General features: G+C 43.9%; 1 protein-coding gene across 1 annotated transcript in view; it reads right to left on the reverse strand.

The window, feature by feature from the left end:
- Positions 1-13,206, reverse strand: part of Il17rd (interleukin 17 receptor D) — a 76,170-nt gene that overhangs the window by 7,058 nt on the left and 55,906 nt on the right. The window contains exons 6-12 of the mRNA XM_003480091.5: positions 9,153-9,197; positions 8,904-9,055; positions 7,678-7,743; positions 6,487-6,541; positions 5,909-6,019; positions 4,442-4,626; positions 717-1,668 (exon numbers count right to left, since the gene is read on the reverse strand). Coding sequence (XP_003480139.1) covers positions 717-1,668; positions 4,442-4,626; positions 5,909-6,019; positions 6,487-6,541; positions 7,678-7,743; positions 8,904-9,055; positions 9,153-9,197 — 1,566 coding nt within the window. The remainder of the gene's footprint in view (positions 1-716; positions 1,669-4,441; positions 4,627-5,908; positions 6,020-6,486; positions 6,542-7,677; positions 7,744-8,903; positions 9,056-9,152; positions 9,198-13,206) is intronic.

A 13,206-nucleotide genomic window follows, 5' to 3' on the forward strand; every position in this document is an offset into this window, starting at 1 on the left:
TCCCAGGGGAAACAAACAGATCCTCCTACAAGAACCTTTCTTTTTCAGATAGGGCCTTACAGTGTAGCCCAGGCTGGCCTCAAAAATCACAAGTGATTCTCCTTCCTCAGCTCCCCAAGTGCTGGGATTACAGGCATGTGTCACCACACCAGGTTAGCCCTTCTATCAATAGGTCTGTGCTGAGCTAGGAGAAAGAAAAAATTCACCCATGAACTTCAGGTTCAATAAATACGGCTTTTAAAACAAGGAGAAGGGACATACTATCAGTCTCAGACATACCTCCTTATCCAACACCCTTGGAACTAAATGTGTTTTACACTTTTTTTTAAAAAATTTAATCGGTACCAGGGATCGAACTCACGACCACCTACTTGCAAGGCAGGTGCTTATGCCGCTGAGCTAAATCCCCAGCCCCCTAAATGTGTTTTAGTAGCCCAATATTTTTGAGTTCAGAAAAGCCATGTAGCACACATTCTGTACGCCATGTAATACCCGTTGCCAGGTCTGGGCAATTCACAGTAACTTAGCATCAGTATTTCTGTAGCTCCAACACCTGAACAGTCCCATTACCTGGGATACACTAAGACTGTCAAAGAAGTAATATTTCTTCTCATCAGGTTTCACTCTCTAGAAGTAGGCACCAAAATTCAAAACATGCTTTGGCAGACTGTAGAGTTTAAATGGTGTGGCAGGAATCTGACCCGAGGGAACCTTACCCAGGCCTGAGGAAGAGGACACGCTCTCCGTCAGGGACGATGTTTCTGTCTGTTCAGCTGAGAGTCCTTCCATTAGAGGCAGAGAGATCTCAGAGGAGGGCACGGAGGAGTCATAGATGCCTGAGTCCCGAGGCATATCTGAGGGGCCGCCAGCTTTCACCGCAAGCAGCAGGGGCTGTAGCGCCGAGACCCCATCGTGAGGTGCCTGGGCCTCGGCAGCGTGGTCCAGACCCCCACGAGGACCCTCCGGCTGCAGGTGCGAGTCTGTAGGTAGCACACTGGCCCCAGGAACAGCGGCCTCAGCCCTTAGGCAGAAATCACCCTCTGGCCCTGGCTTGCCAATGACATCATTTAAAACCAAGCCTGAGTCAAACTTCTCCAGGACCGGCTCTCGGCAGCGCACTGCAGGAGGGCGGAAGGGGACAAACTGCTTTTCAAACCAGTCGGGCTCCTCCTCGATAAACTGGTGCATGTTGCAGATGGCGACGTAGAGTGAGCGGCCCGACTTGCTCCGGAAGTAGTTCCTTCTGCTTCCGGGCCCCGGGTGCTGCCCCGCCTCCTGGCCGTTGCAGTCTCCCGAGTGCAGGTGGGCACAGAGCTGGGGGAGGTTGTCCATAAGTTTGTATTTGGCACTGAGGTCCAAAATGCAGGGCACGTCTCCCTCACAGGAATAATCAAAGTAGACGGTGATGAACTTGCTGAGCGCTGCGGCTGAACTCTGCTTGGCCTGGCGGAGCTTCTCCGCAATGGCCGCTACGGCCACCACGAAGAGCTCCCCTCTCCCCGGACTGCGGCGGCCTCCCTTGTGTTTGTAGCTCTTCTTGTCCACGAAATACTTCATGCCTTTGGAACACACTACAATGATGAACTGGGACTCGTGGATCTTCTGGATGACCCATTCTCTCTGCCCCTCTCGGCAAAGACTGAAGTCTTCCCACAGGTCCAGAGCCACCTGGCAGGAAACAGAACCTTTCACTTATCTGCACCAACCTCAGGAGCAAGAACGAGATGGTGCGACTGTGAATGTTAGTGGAGGTGGTGTGCATCTGGCCCATACCCATTACCTGCACAATGAGTGCAGGCTCTGGTTACCCACTAGTGTGCAAAGAAACAGCCAGGTTTCTGTGGTGAAGAAACCGAGCCCTGCAAAGGCTTGCCATCCATCAACTTCTTTTAGCATTGTGTAGGGTCGCCATAGTGCTGCCCCACCAGTGAAAAGCCAGGAGTATGGGACTTTTTGCAACTTGTCTAAATCACTGCAGAGGAAACCCTCAAGGAACCCACAGTGTAGTGGAGAACAGACTATCAGGGCTAGCTGGCTAGCCGGTTACAGGGGTGCATCCTGTCATCCCAGCAGTCTAAGGCATAGGCAGGAGGATGGCTGTGAGTTCGAGGCCATCCTGGGCTACAAAGGGACAGCCTGAACTACATAGTGAAACCCTATCTCCAAAAAAAAAGAAGGAACTCGGATTGGTTTGTGTTATGAGTGAGGCAGCCAGATGCAAGGTGCAGACTCTGAGAGGACACAGACAAGTAACTCCAAAGTATTCTGGGAAACAGGGTGCAGGTTCAGATACCCGAGTCACCCACAATGCTAGGTGACTCACTGCTGGAGTGTGGCTGACAAAGTGGACTTCTCTGAACACTCACAGACCTGGGTTGAACCATGCTCTTTACCAGTTGGGTCAGCGTTGGGGAGGAGGGTAGTAAGCTGCGCTGACGTAGCCATTCTGTTTAACAAGGCAAAATGACTACCACCTCCATGGCTTCACAGGTCCACTGCACAGTGTCACAACTGGACAAGGCCTGAGGGCAGGGAGACTCAGGGAATCTGGGAGAGAAGTGTCCTTGGTGGGATCCTGATAGATTAAAGGAATCTAGGTATTTGTGGCCCCTGGGAGTTTTACTTCTCAATCACTTTTATCTGATTCTGCTTTGAAAATATCTCTTAGCAACTGCATTAGGGTGGTTCCTTCTATAGTTCAGAAACTAACCAATGGCTATGGCCAAAAATATTAGCCAGTGTTGAGTGGAAGTGTCAAAATGCTCAAATGACTTTGTTTCCTTTTCTGCTCTAAGATGTTTCAAAGGGAAGAATACCCTGATAGCCATCCACTTGCTGAAAGTAAGCTTGAATTGCCTTATACTTCCCTTAGTTCTTCCTAAGGGTATACAAGATTAAGCTAATTGGGAGAATATACAAGCATTTAAAAACATTCCTATCTTGACTCAGCAGTTCCATTTCCAGGCATTCATCCACAGGGAAATCATCAGAAATGGGTCAGTACTGAACTACTGTTCACTGAATAATTTACACTAACTCAGTTATGATAAATATTATGAATCATGCTGCTATTTAAAACAGCATAGCACAGAAGCACTAAAAGTGTAGAAAATCATTAACAGACAGAAATCAATCATTCCAGTCTGCTCAAAGTACAAATTTGTAGTTAGGATTTCATTTGTGCAGAAAAAGACTGGGAAGAAAGACACCAAATATGTCTGTGGTATCTGAAGCCACCAGCTAGAGTTCGAAGTTGTTTTCCAGCAGGTGGTGATCGGCCAAGGTCTTGGGAATGGAGGAAAATGGAACCTTCATACTTTTTACTGACACCAGAGGGCAGACTCACCCCATGGAGATTCTGAACATCTGAACATCTGAACAATAGCAAGGAAGGGAGTGAAAGGGGATGAGACAAGAAAATACAATAAGTTGTGTACATGTACCAACTCCACATAAGGAATGTAAGCACCATGTACAGCAAACATGTACTGATAAAAAAAGCACAAATAACTTTTAACTATATAATCATTGTATAATTGTTGCAATTTATAAGAAACTGTATGCCGTCTGTGGTAGCCTCAGGCTTCACTGTAAAAATTAACAATACTGATATGATAGAAAAGCTCCAAATTAATAGCTAACTTAACAGTATATAAATAATAAATAAATAAATAAATAAAGAGCCGGGCGTGGTGGCTCACGCCTGTAATCCCAGCACTCAGGAGGCTGAGGTGGGAGGATCATTGTGAGTTCGAGACCAGCCTGGGCTACAAAGTGAGCTTTGTGAGTTCAAGGCCAGCCTGAACTGCATAGCGAGACTCCGTCTCAAAAAGACAAAAAAAAAAACCAAACAGCTAAGAAGCCAGAACAGACATTCGAGCACTTGACTCCGTTTTCTGGGGTCCTCCCTTCTTACGTCCTACTTGTCTTTTACTGCCTTCTCCTTCATCACTTCCCATGACTCCATAACTTTGAAGCCTTTCTCCTGGTCCCCAGGGCAAGTCCTGCTCTCCATTACCCTTCCCAGTAAAACCTTCTCAACGAATTATTATTCCTGTCATTCTGACTTTCCACTGAGGCTTTGGTCCTGCACATGCTTACCAGGATACTAGAGTGACTTCCCAATCAGCACCCTGGTTTATATGTTCCTAAGACAGGCAACTACTGTATTTTTTTAAATGCTCACAAAATTTCCTGCCATGTGGGTACCAATCAAGGTTTTTGAGCAGGAGTACGTCAAGCTAAGAACCAAGTTACAAAACACTTAGTGCTTGAGATCCACAAGACAGACTGAAAGTAGAGTGCCAGATTCTCTCCAGTTTGGAAACTATGGCATGAATCAAAGCCAGGTGTCACAGAAGCAGAGCTGGAAAGAGAAGGCTGCAAGGAGACAATAGGGAGCATGAGTCTTGCCCAGGGTAAGAGACTTTAAATTCTGTACCTCGCAGCCACAGAAGTCCTGAAGGAAGTAGGCAAAACACTGGACAACATTCATGTGATTCTGGCCGTCTTTACTGGAATAGCACAGGAAGACCTTCGGCCGAGGTCGGAGCCTCTCCCTGGGGACTGCTGCAGCGTACGTGGAGGACTCAGAGCTTTCTTCATCTAAATGTGAATATATATTTTCTAGATTGGGAAAGAAGACAGCATTGACACCTATGAATAAAGATTTGTCTTGTTCCACAAGACAGACCTCAATGGTATCTTCAAGAACATCGATATATCCACCTAGAGCCCCATTCCCCAACTCCACCAGTTTTTTAGGTCCCTGTTGTGACTGGGACAGCCAGTTTTTGCACTGCAGTATCAAAAGGCCAAAAACTTCTTAATCTGACATTGACCTTAGATGAGCTAAGAAATGCACAAGCCACTCTGGTCAAAGAACTGCCCAGAACTGGCTCTTGGAATCAAATATGCCTGCATGCGTACTAGACAAATTAATCACTGCAGAGCTGCTGACCTTTAAGAAAAAGAAAAAGAGACAGAGAAAGAGAGAAGAGAGAGAGGAGAAAGGAGAGAGGGGAGGGAAAGGGAAGAGAGGAGAGGAGAGAGGAAGGGAGGGGAGAGGAGGGGAGGGGAAGGAGGGGAGGGGAAGGAGAGGAGAGGAGAGGAGAGGAGAGGAGAGGAGAGGAGAGGAGAGGAGAGGAGAGGAGAAAACAGAAAGGAAGGAAGTAAGGAAGGGGCCAGGCGTGGTAGCGCACACCTATAATCCCAGCACTGGGAGGTTGAGGCAGGAGGATTACCGAGAGTTCAAAGTCAGCCTGGCCTACATAGTGAATTCAAGGTCAGCCTGGACTACAGACCGAGACCCTGTCTAAAAACAAAACAAAACTGTATTAGGTGTAATTTACAGAGATAAACTGTACAAATCCTCCCCCTCTTCTACTTTAACACAAAGTTTCACTATGTTGCCCAACCTTGCCTCCAGTGACCTTCCTGCTTCAGTTTTGCAGATGCCTGGGACTATAGGTGTCACCACTGAGTCCAGCTAAAAGTGTGCAGATCTTAAGTATATAGCCTATGAATTTTTATACAAGCATGCATCTGGATAGCTCCAATATAGAAATGTATGAATCGTTTTAGAAATGTATGGTCCCCAGAAGGGTTTTACATGACACCCGACTCATGTATCAACCCCTCCCCATATCCTTCCTTATGTTTTAGACTTCCTTTATGCCCTTGAATTTATTATCTTACATTTGAAAATTAAATTGTGCCTTTCCTTTTAGTGGTTCCTGAGATTGAAAGTCAAATATTTTTATTCTGGGGACCACAGCAGGCAATGCTGAGGCGCTGAGGCTTCACAGGTGTCCCCAGGAGAGACCAGGTGCCCCCCTTCTCCCTCTCTGTTGCCTCAACCCCTGGCTGCCCCCAGGGGGGCGGGGACTCACAGCACACAAAGAGATACCTTGTTGCTTCTTGCGGCACATCACAGTGAAAAGCGTTGCAAATGCCGATATGACAACCAGCGGCACGGTGATGGCCACAGCTCTGATGGGCCCTGCCCACGGGGAGTGCACTAGGAAATTTCAAAGGGAAGGCTTTATAAACTTAAGCAGCATAACAGGTTCAAAGAGAATCATTTCTTTTTCTTTTTAAACACAAGCCAACTGACAGGTTCTAGGAAGCCCCCAAACCACCTTTCTCTATTGCTGGTGTGATTATAAAAGAATTCAATGGTTCATTTTTAAAGGGTTGTAACTCAGAGTCGGCTGAGACAGTAAATACCTCTGAGAATTCTGCCTAAGGAAACCGCTCCTCCCACTGCTTTTCTTCCAAGGACAACTGACTACTTAGTCCCAGAACAGACACCTCACTAGCTTTGATCTTCCCAGCACCGACATGAGGGGAGAAGAACATCAGGTTCTGATGGAGTATCCTTTAAGAGGGAGGAACAGCATTTTATTTTGTTGCTGTAAACTATACAGAAAGGGATACCTTAGCCTACAGTAGTCCAAAGCCAAAACTTCTAATAGGACTTCTCACCTGGTTTTAGGACATAATGCATTGCCTTTCTTGTTGTGTTCGTGTCATCTACCAGCTGCAAAACAGAGGAGGCTGCGTTATCTTCTAGGTGACAGCACCTCAACAGAAGGTGTCTCCCAGTGAAGTGGAAACACTGGTGGTTCCCACTGCTGTTTTCAGCAGGGAGCAGCAGGGTGAGGGGAGAAGGGCTGAGGAGGAGCCGCTGGGATCTGCGATCCTTCACCAGGCTGAGGCCAGGCATCCTGTAAACTCGGGTTCGTCCTCTCTTTATAATTTAAAACCCTAACCTCCATTAGGTTTCCTTTCATAAATAAGAAGGCTGTTTACTCACTGAAGACTTCAGCTAGTGAATCCCACAATGGAACAATTTTCAATTAAACTGGTACTGACTCACTCCCTGAGTGCTTTAAGGTGCGTCCATCCCACACTGGACACTGCTACCAAGGAACGCAAGGCTGGGCGTTTCCACCAAACACAGACAGATACCAGTTATTCTTAATAGCGGGGGCTAGGACAAATTGTCCATCCACTTTTACTCCATTTTTATAGTATCAATTTGACACTAGCAAGGTAATCCTAAAAGAGACAAGAAACATCATTTACGTGTTCCTTCAAATGGCGTCTATAGCAAAAGAAGGAAAAAGAAAAACAGCAGCAGAAACCCTAGCAGGGTACGGATGGATGTAATGGACAGAACTTTCGTTTTGCTACATTTGCGGGATCTCAAACACAAGGCCTCGTGCAAGCCAGGTAAGAGGCCAACCAAAACTTCTCTAAGGGTAAAATGTTTAAAATAGATCTTTGTAGTATCAAAGACTAGTATATAGACATTTCAAATGATGGTTACGTGGATCATGTGGTTGTATAAAAACATTTATTTGAACTATTTAATGAAAAGGTCAAATTATTATGTATAAAATCTCTCTTTTTTAACCTCTTTTTTTGGGGGTGTGTTTTTTTTTTTTTTTTTGGTTTTGGTGCCAGGGATTAAACTCACGACCTCACATTTGCCAAGCAGGCATTTACGCTGCTGAGCTAAAGCCCTGACCCTAAAATTTCTTAAAACCGTAAGAACCATGAAAAAATGTAACTGTGCACGTCTTCAGTGGTTTGAAATATCAGTGTTAACAGACAGAACTACACATGAACTGAAGGGAGCAGAACACTACTACCTTCTGAAGCTGTACTTACCTCAATTACGTAATCTCCTGGAGAAACATTTTGAAGGACGCAGCTGGTTATCTCTGTATTTTGTTCCTGCAAAGAAACAACCAACACTTTAAAAGCTGTCTTCTTAGAAAAGGCCTCATCAGGGCCTCTCCTCCTCTCAAAGCTAAAGGAAATTTGCTACCAATCTTGATCACACTTTCAGATGGGATTTGGTCAGACAGCAGCTGTGTCTTATCTACCACATGTTGTCTGAACTTCAGCTTGACAGACAGCGCGCCCAGGACCCCATCATATTCTGTCCTTAGCTGTAGCAACCTCAGCAGAAACACTTCCTTTCAACACAAACTTCTTAGAACACTGTTTTTCTTAGAAGTGTGAAGAAAAACTTCACTGGACTGTATGTATTTGTTGTAATTTTATTTTGTTACTTTCTTTTCTTTATCAAGACAGAGTCTTGCTGTGTAATTCAGGCTGAACTTGAACTATGTAATCCAGGCTGGCATCAAACTCTCAGCAATCCTCTTGCCTCAGTCTCCTAAGTGCTAGAATTACAGCTATGGCCACCATGCCTGGCTATCTGTCATAATTTTAACTTGAGCAAAAGAGAGAGGCAGGTGAGCCGCCAATAAAAGAGAACAGCAAGACAGCAGAACCATGAAAGAACCAAGCATGTACCAAAGCGTGTGAGAAGGTAATGGGTTTTGCTGCCACAACCAAAACTTGCTCTCCATGCTCTGGCAGTCCTACGTAAGCGCTAGGAAATGTGTCCACTCCTCTGCCATCTTCAGTTAAAGGTCCTGGTACCGAGCTGCTTAACCTTGGACTGTGGGTAAAACCAATCACCATGGTATCACTACTAACCTTGCGCGGAGACTTAGGTCTGCCCCTGGCAAGGGGGATGAGAGTGGTTTCCACTTCATGGAGTGGTCAGGGCTCAAAGAGAAAGCTTAATGCTTGTCACACACCAGGACCTGATGGATGTCTGAACAGGGAAGAGTACTCTAGGATGCCACCTCTTCCCATCACTTGGCAGAACCTCTTTACGGGTTATTTACTACTGGAACAGTCAAAGCACAGGTGAATAGGAAACCAGGGGCAACATCAAGACGGTCTGAGGCATGATCAGGGCCACTGTCCTAGAACACCCACTAGTGGCCGAGCGCCAACAAGGTCTAAAGCTTATGTGGAGTCACCAAGTCCAGACGCCAGCAGGTTCCTGAAAACACGCAGGGCTCCTGGCGGCTCACCTGCCTACAGGTCTTTCGCCTGAAGGGGCCTTCATGCTTGAGCTTGTAGTGAAGGTAGAAGAAACGGAAGCCAAAGCTGTGCGGTGCGTGGTCAAAGGACACCTGCAGGTCCCAGCCGTTCTGGGTGACGTTCAGGTTCCGTGGCTTCCAGACTGAGAAGGAAGGCATAGTGAGCACCTTAGGGGGCTGCCCAACACTCCCACGGTGGCAGCCCCGTAGGCCTGACAAGGGAGCGACAGCCATACTTACAGGGTTTACAGGCCAGGTTGTCTGGTTGTAGCAACAGGTCACAGGCTGCAAAGAAAATAGGTATCTTTAGTTTCAGGACAGTCTGTCATTTTCCTTACTGAAAGGTTCAATGGAATACATGATAGCATGCCTGGTGCTGCTCAAACGGGTATAAAATACATCTCTTTAAAATGATTCACCACACTGCAGCTGTACCTTTTTTTTTTTTTTTGTAGCGGTTGAACTTATGACCCTGCACTTGCCAGGCAGGTACTTATGCTGCTGAGCTAAATCCCCAGCCTGCAGCCATATCTTATGAGAATTTAAATTAAGTACAATGCAAAAACATTTATGTAGCTCACTTTATGCCCCGTAAGTGAAGCAGTCTAAAGCTACCCAAATTTTAAAATGCTGATCAAGCACTACACAAGTTCCAGGCAGGTAGACAAGCACAGTGGAACCTTGTTCTTATTGCCACCTGGAGGCTCTGTTTTTTAGCTACAAAGAGAAACAGTGCCATCCCCATCCCATTGGAAGTGTCAAGGCACAAGAGAACTTCAGAGTGGTCCTGACAGCTGTTGAAGAGTTATTTTAACCTTCACCAGCACTCTAATTTACAAATATTTTCTTAGACTCCAAAAATGACAGATGGGCATCTACCAAGAAGCTGAGTGCTGAAAACCAGCTTAGAAACAGGACGTAACGTTAACATTATGGATAACATGAAAGAAGCCAAACAACAAAGTCCTGCGTGATAGGCTGCTATACCAGGGAATCTTTTTGAACTATCCTTGAAATCCCAGGAAAACAGAAAGCAGCATTAAAGCTACAGTACACAGATGGTGACACAGATCTGCACTGTGGAACACACCCCCACCTCTAGGCACATTAACTCTGCTAGGGAAAATAATCTTAAATTATGCTAGCTTTCATTTAGATAAAGTTTTTTTTTTTAATTTTTTAAAAAATTAAAAAAAATTTTTTTTAAATTTTATTTAAGGAGAAAAACAAAAACAAAAAAAAAAACAAAAAGGTTACAAGTTATACAGAATTTCAGAAAAAATAAGCAGTAGGAAATCACTAGTTGATAGATAACATATTGTCATCTTAGAAACAGTTGCTCAAGTTACAAAATTAAAGCATATAAAGTGGATGTTCAAACAGTGAGACTGCAAACAGTTCTGTTTAATGATCCAACAAAACTCAGTATTATGATTATCTATCTTATACGCTTAAATATACATGCAGTTATATCCTTTAGAGCACTTTTCTTTCTCTCTTTTGTACAATGACAATTACACATTTTGGGTTTTATTACTCCCACAATTATTATTATTTTTGAAGAGAATAAAACCAAAGGTGACATAACAAAACAGAGTCAGTCATATCAAAATGATGGACATAATACATAAGGTAAAAACAAAATACAAGGTGATCAACAATGGTTACCATAATGCCTCTTGCTATCTTAAAAAGAACTGCCTATATCATCAGTTATAATAAAATTGAAAAAAACAGTAAAGAATAAAACCAATAAAACCAAAACATTGGAGACATTACAGGACTTCAAAAGAAAATAATAGTCAAACAGAATGGGCCTCATAATGAATCTTACTGTCTTCACAGTTGTTGCCTATATTTTCGAACTTGGTACTATCAAGCAAAACAGAATAGAGGAAAATCAGTCAAAACAAGATGGTGAGAGCAATACCGGGTTTCAAATCAAGTTAATAGGAAATCAAAGTGGGTTACTATAATATATCCTGTTATTTTTTATTTATTTTTCCCTTAATTAAAAAGATAAAAATAAAAAAGCAAATAATAAAAAAAGGAGATTGAGATAAAAGAGGGCATAACAACAAAACAGCGCAGGTTAAAACATAACCATTTAAGCAAAAGTGTTTCACGACAAAATATCCCAACATAAAAGTAGTTACCATAGTGTCTCTTTCCTTGAAATCACGGAGTATAATTTGGTGTACTGTAGCATCAAACGTATTAAGACAATGTAAAACCATTCAAGAGAATGACAGGATTACAGGGTATTTAGAATCAACTAACAGAAAATGAACAATGGTTTCTGGATAATCTCCTTGTCTATAAAAGTTTTTGTTTATATTATCACATGTAATAAAATCCAATAAGATACAACCTGTTAAGACCGATGGAGACAGAAGAGCAAAAGCTTGATGGGACTTCAAAACAAGATGATATTAAATCATCACTAGCTATTATGATGTCTTGTTTTCTCCAAAATAGCTGTTCCTACCATCCAACCTTCTCTGCCTCATTTCTGTTGAGGTCTTTTTCTGTCATTAGTTGTCAGTTTGTCTTCTTCATTTCGCTTTCTGCTCCATTCATTGTGGCCTCTCTGCCACTGTTTCTGGAATCTTGGTATTTTTCTTTTTTAGAATATCCTGGGGCTGGGGATTTAGCTCAGCGGCATAAGCGCCTGCCTTGCAAGCAGGCAGTCATGAGTTTGATCCCTGGTACCGATAAAAATGAAAAAGACAAAAAAAAAAAAAAAAAAAAAAGAAAGAATATCCTGCAGTATTCTCTGTAGAGTTGAATTGGTGGTTGTAAATTCCCCTAGTTCCTCTTTATCCTGGAAGCACCTTGTTTTTCCATCAATTTCTAGGGATAGTTGTGCAGGATATATCAATCTTGGCTGGAGGTTATTATCTTTCAAAGCTTGAATTATTTCCCGCCACGCTCTTCGTGATTTGATGGTTTGTGCCAAGAAGTCTGCTGTAATTCTGATGGGTGTTCCCTTGTAGGTGATCTGTTTCTTGTCTCTGATGGCATTTAATACTCTGTTCTTATATTGGATTTCTGGAATTTTGATTATTATATGCCTGGGTGTAGCTCTGTTTGGGTTATAGGTGGCTGGGGTCCTGTATGCCTCATACATCTGAGTATCTTTACCTTTTGCTGAATTAGGGAAATTCTCTTGGATTATTTCTGTGAATAGTCTTTGTAGTTCATTTGTTTGTGTCCCTACTTCTTCTTTTACATTCTTAAGTTATAGATCCTCTTATCATCTTCTAGCCTTTGTATTATGGCTGTTTGTTTCCTTGTTATTTTTAAGAAGTTTTTCATTTCATGCTCCCACTTTAAAAATCTGTCCTCCAGTTCAGATAATCTATCCTTAGTTTCTTTCCAGCTGTTATGCCAGCTTTCAATAGTTTTTAGTTTCCTGGTAATCTCTTTGAACCTGCTTTACGTATTCTATGTTTTCTCCATCAAACAATTCTCCCCTTTTTTTCTGTTCTTCCATTTCACCATCTGCTTTTTCTTGGGCGGTGCTTAACATTTCTCTAACTATTCTACTTATATCTTGCCTTATTTCATTAAATACTTCACTTTTGAACTCATCTATGAGGCTCCGGAGATATCACTTTATGTCTATTGGTGCCGTATCTGATATTGCATGTTTTCTGTCCTCATTCTCCTTTGCATTTACCTTTCCTGGATCAGTGTTCTCAGGATTGGGGACTGAGGACCCTTTCTTGTTGCTCCCTCTTCCCATACTTTTTGTTCCTTCCATACAAGCATATATAGGAGGCCCAGTTTCTTTCTTTGTTGGTTACAGTTTGTTTGAATCCGCTGGCTAGGTGTTCCCGCCCACTGCAGTGTACTAGGGAGACACAGACCTGGGCAGCCTCTGCTGGGCCTGCCCCTCCAGGTCAACCTACTGAAGGCTTCAACTGCTAGGGTGCGCCACCAGGTGCTGGGACCTGGTTTGGGCTAGCCTACTGAGTCTTAGTCCGCGGCATCACCCAGGTCAAGCACTCCCCACCAATCCCGCTTGAGAGGGGAATATGTGACTAAAGTCACTGCAGCATCCTGTTCTGGCTAGTCTGCCCGGTACCAGAATGTCCTCTGTTGGAGCCTTCTAGTCTATGGAAGGGTCCCTGTTCCTCTCACTCTCCACAGGTCGATGCAGGGCTCCCCACTAGTCCCGCTCTCAGCTCCGTTCACTGTTTCCTGCTCTCAGAGGTTTCACCTCTCTGTCCCTGCTGTGCCGATTCAGATGCAGCAGCGGCAGCAGGAAATTCAAATCACGGTTTCCAGA

Source organism: Cavia porcellus, unplaced genomic scaffold (genome assembly GCF_034190915.1).
Source record: "Cavia porcellus strain 051 isolate PalLab524CR breed Dunkin Hartley unplaced genomic scaffold, mCavPor4.1 scaffold_10, whole genome shotgun sequence".
Lineage (NCBI taxonomy): Eukaryota > Metazoa > Chordata > Mammalia > Rodentia > Caviidae > Cavia > Cavia porcellus.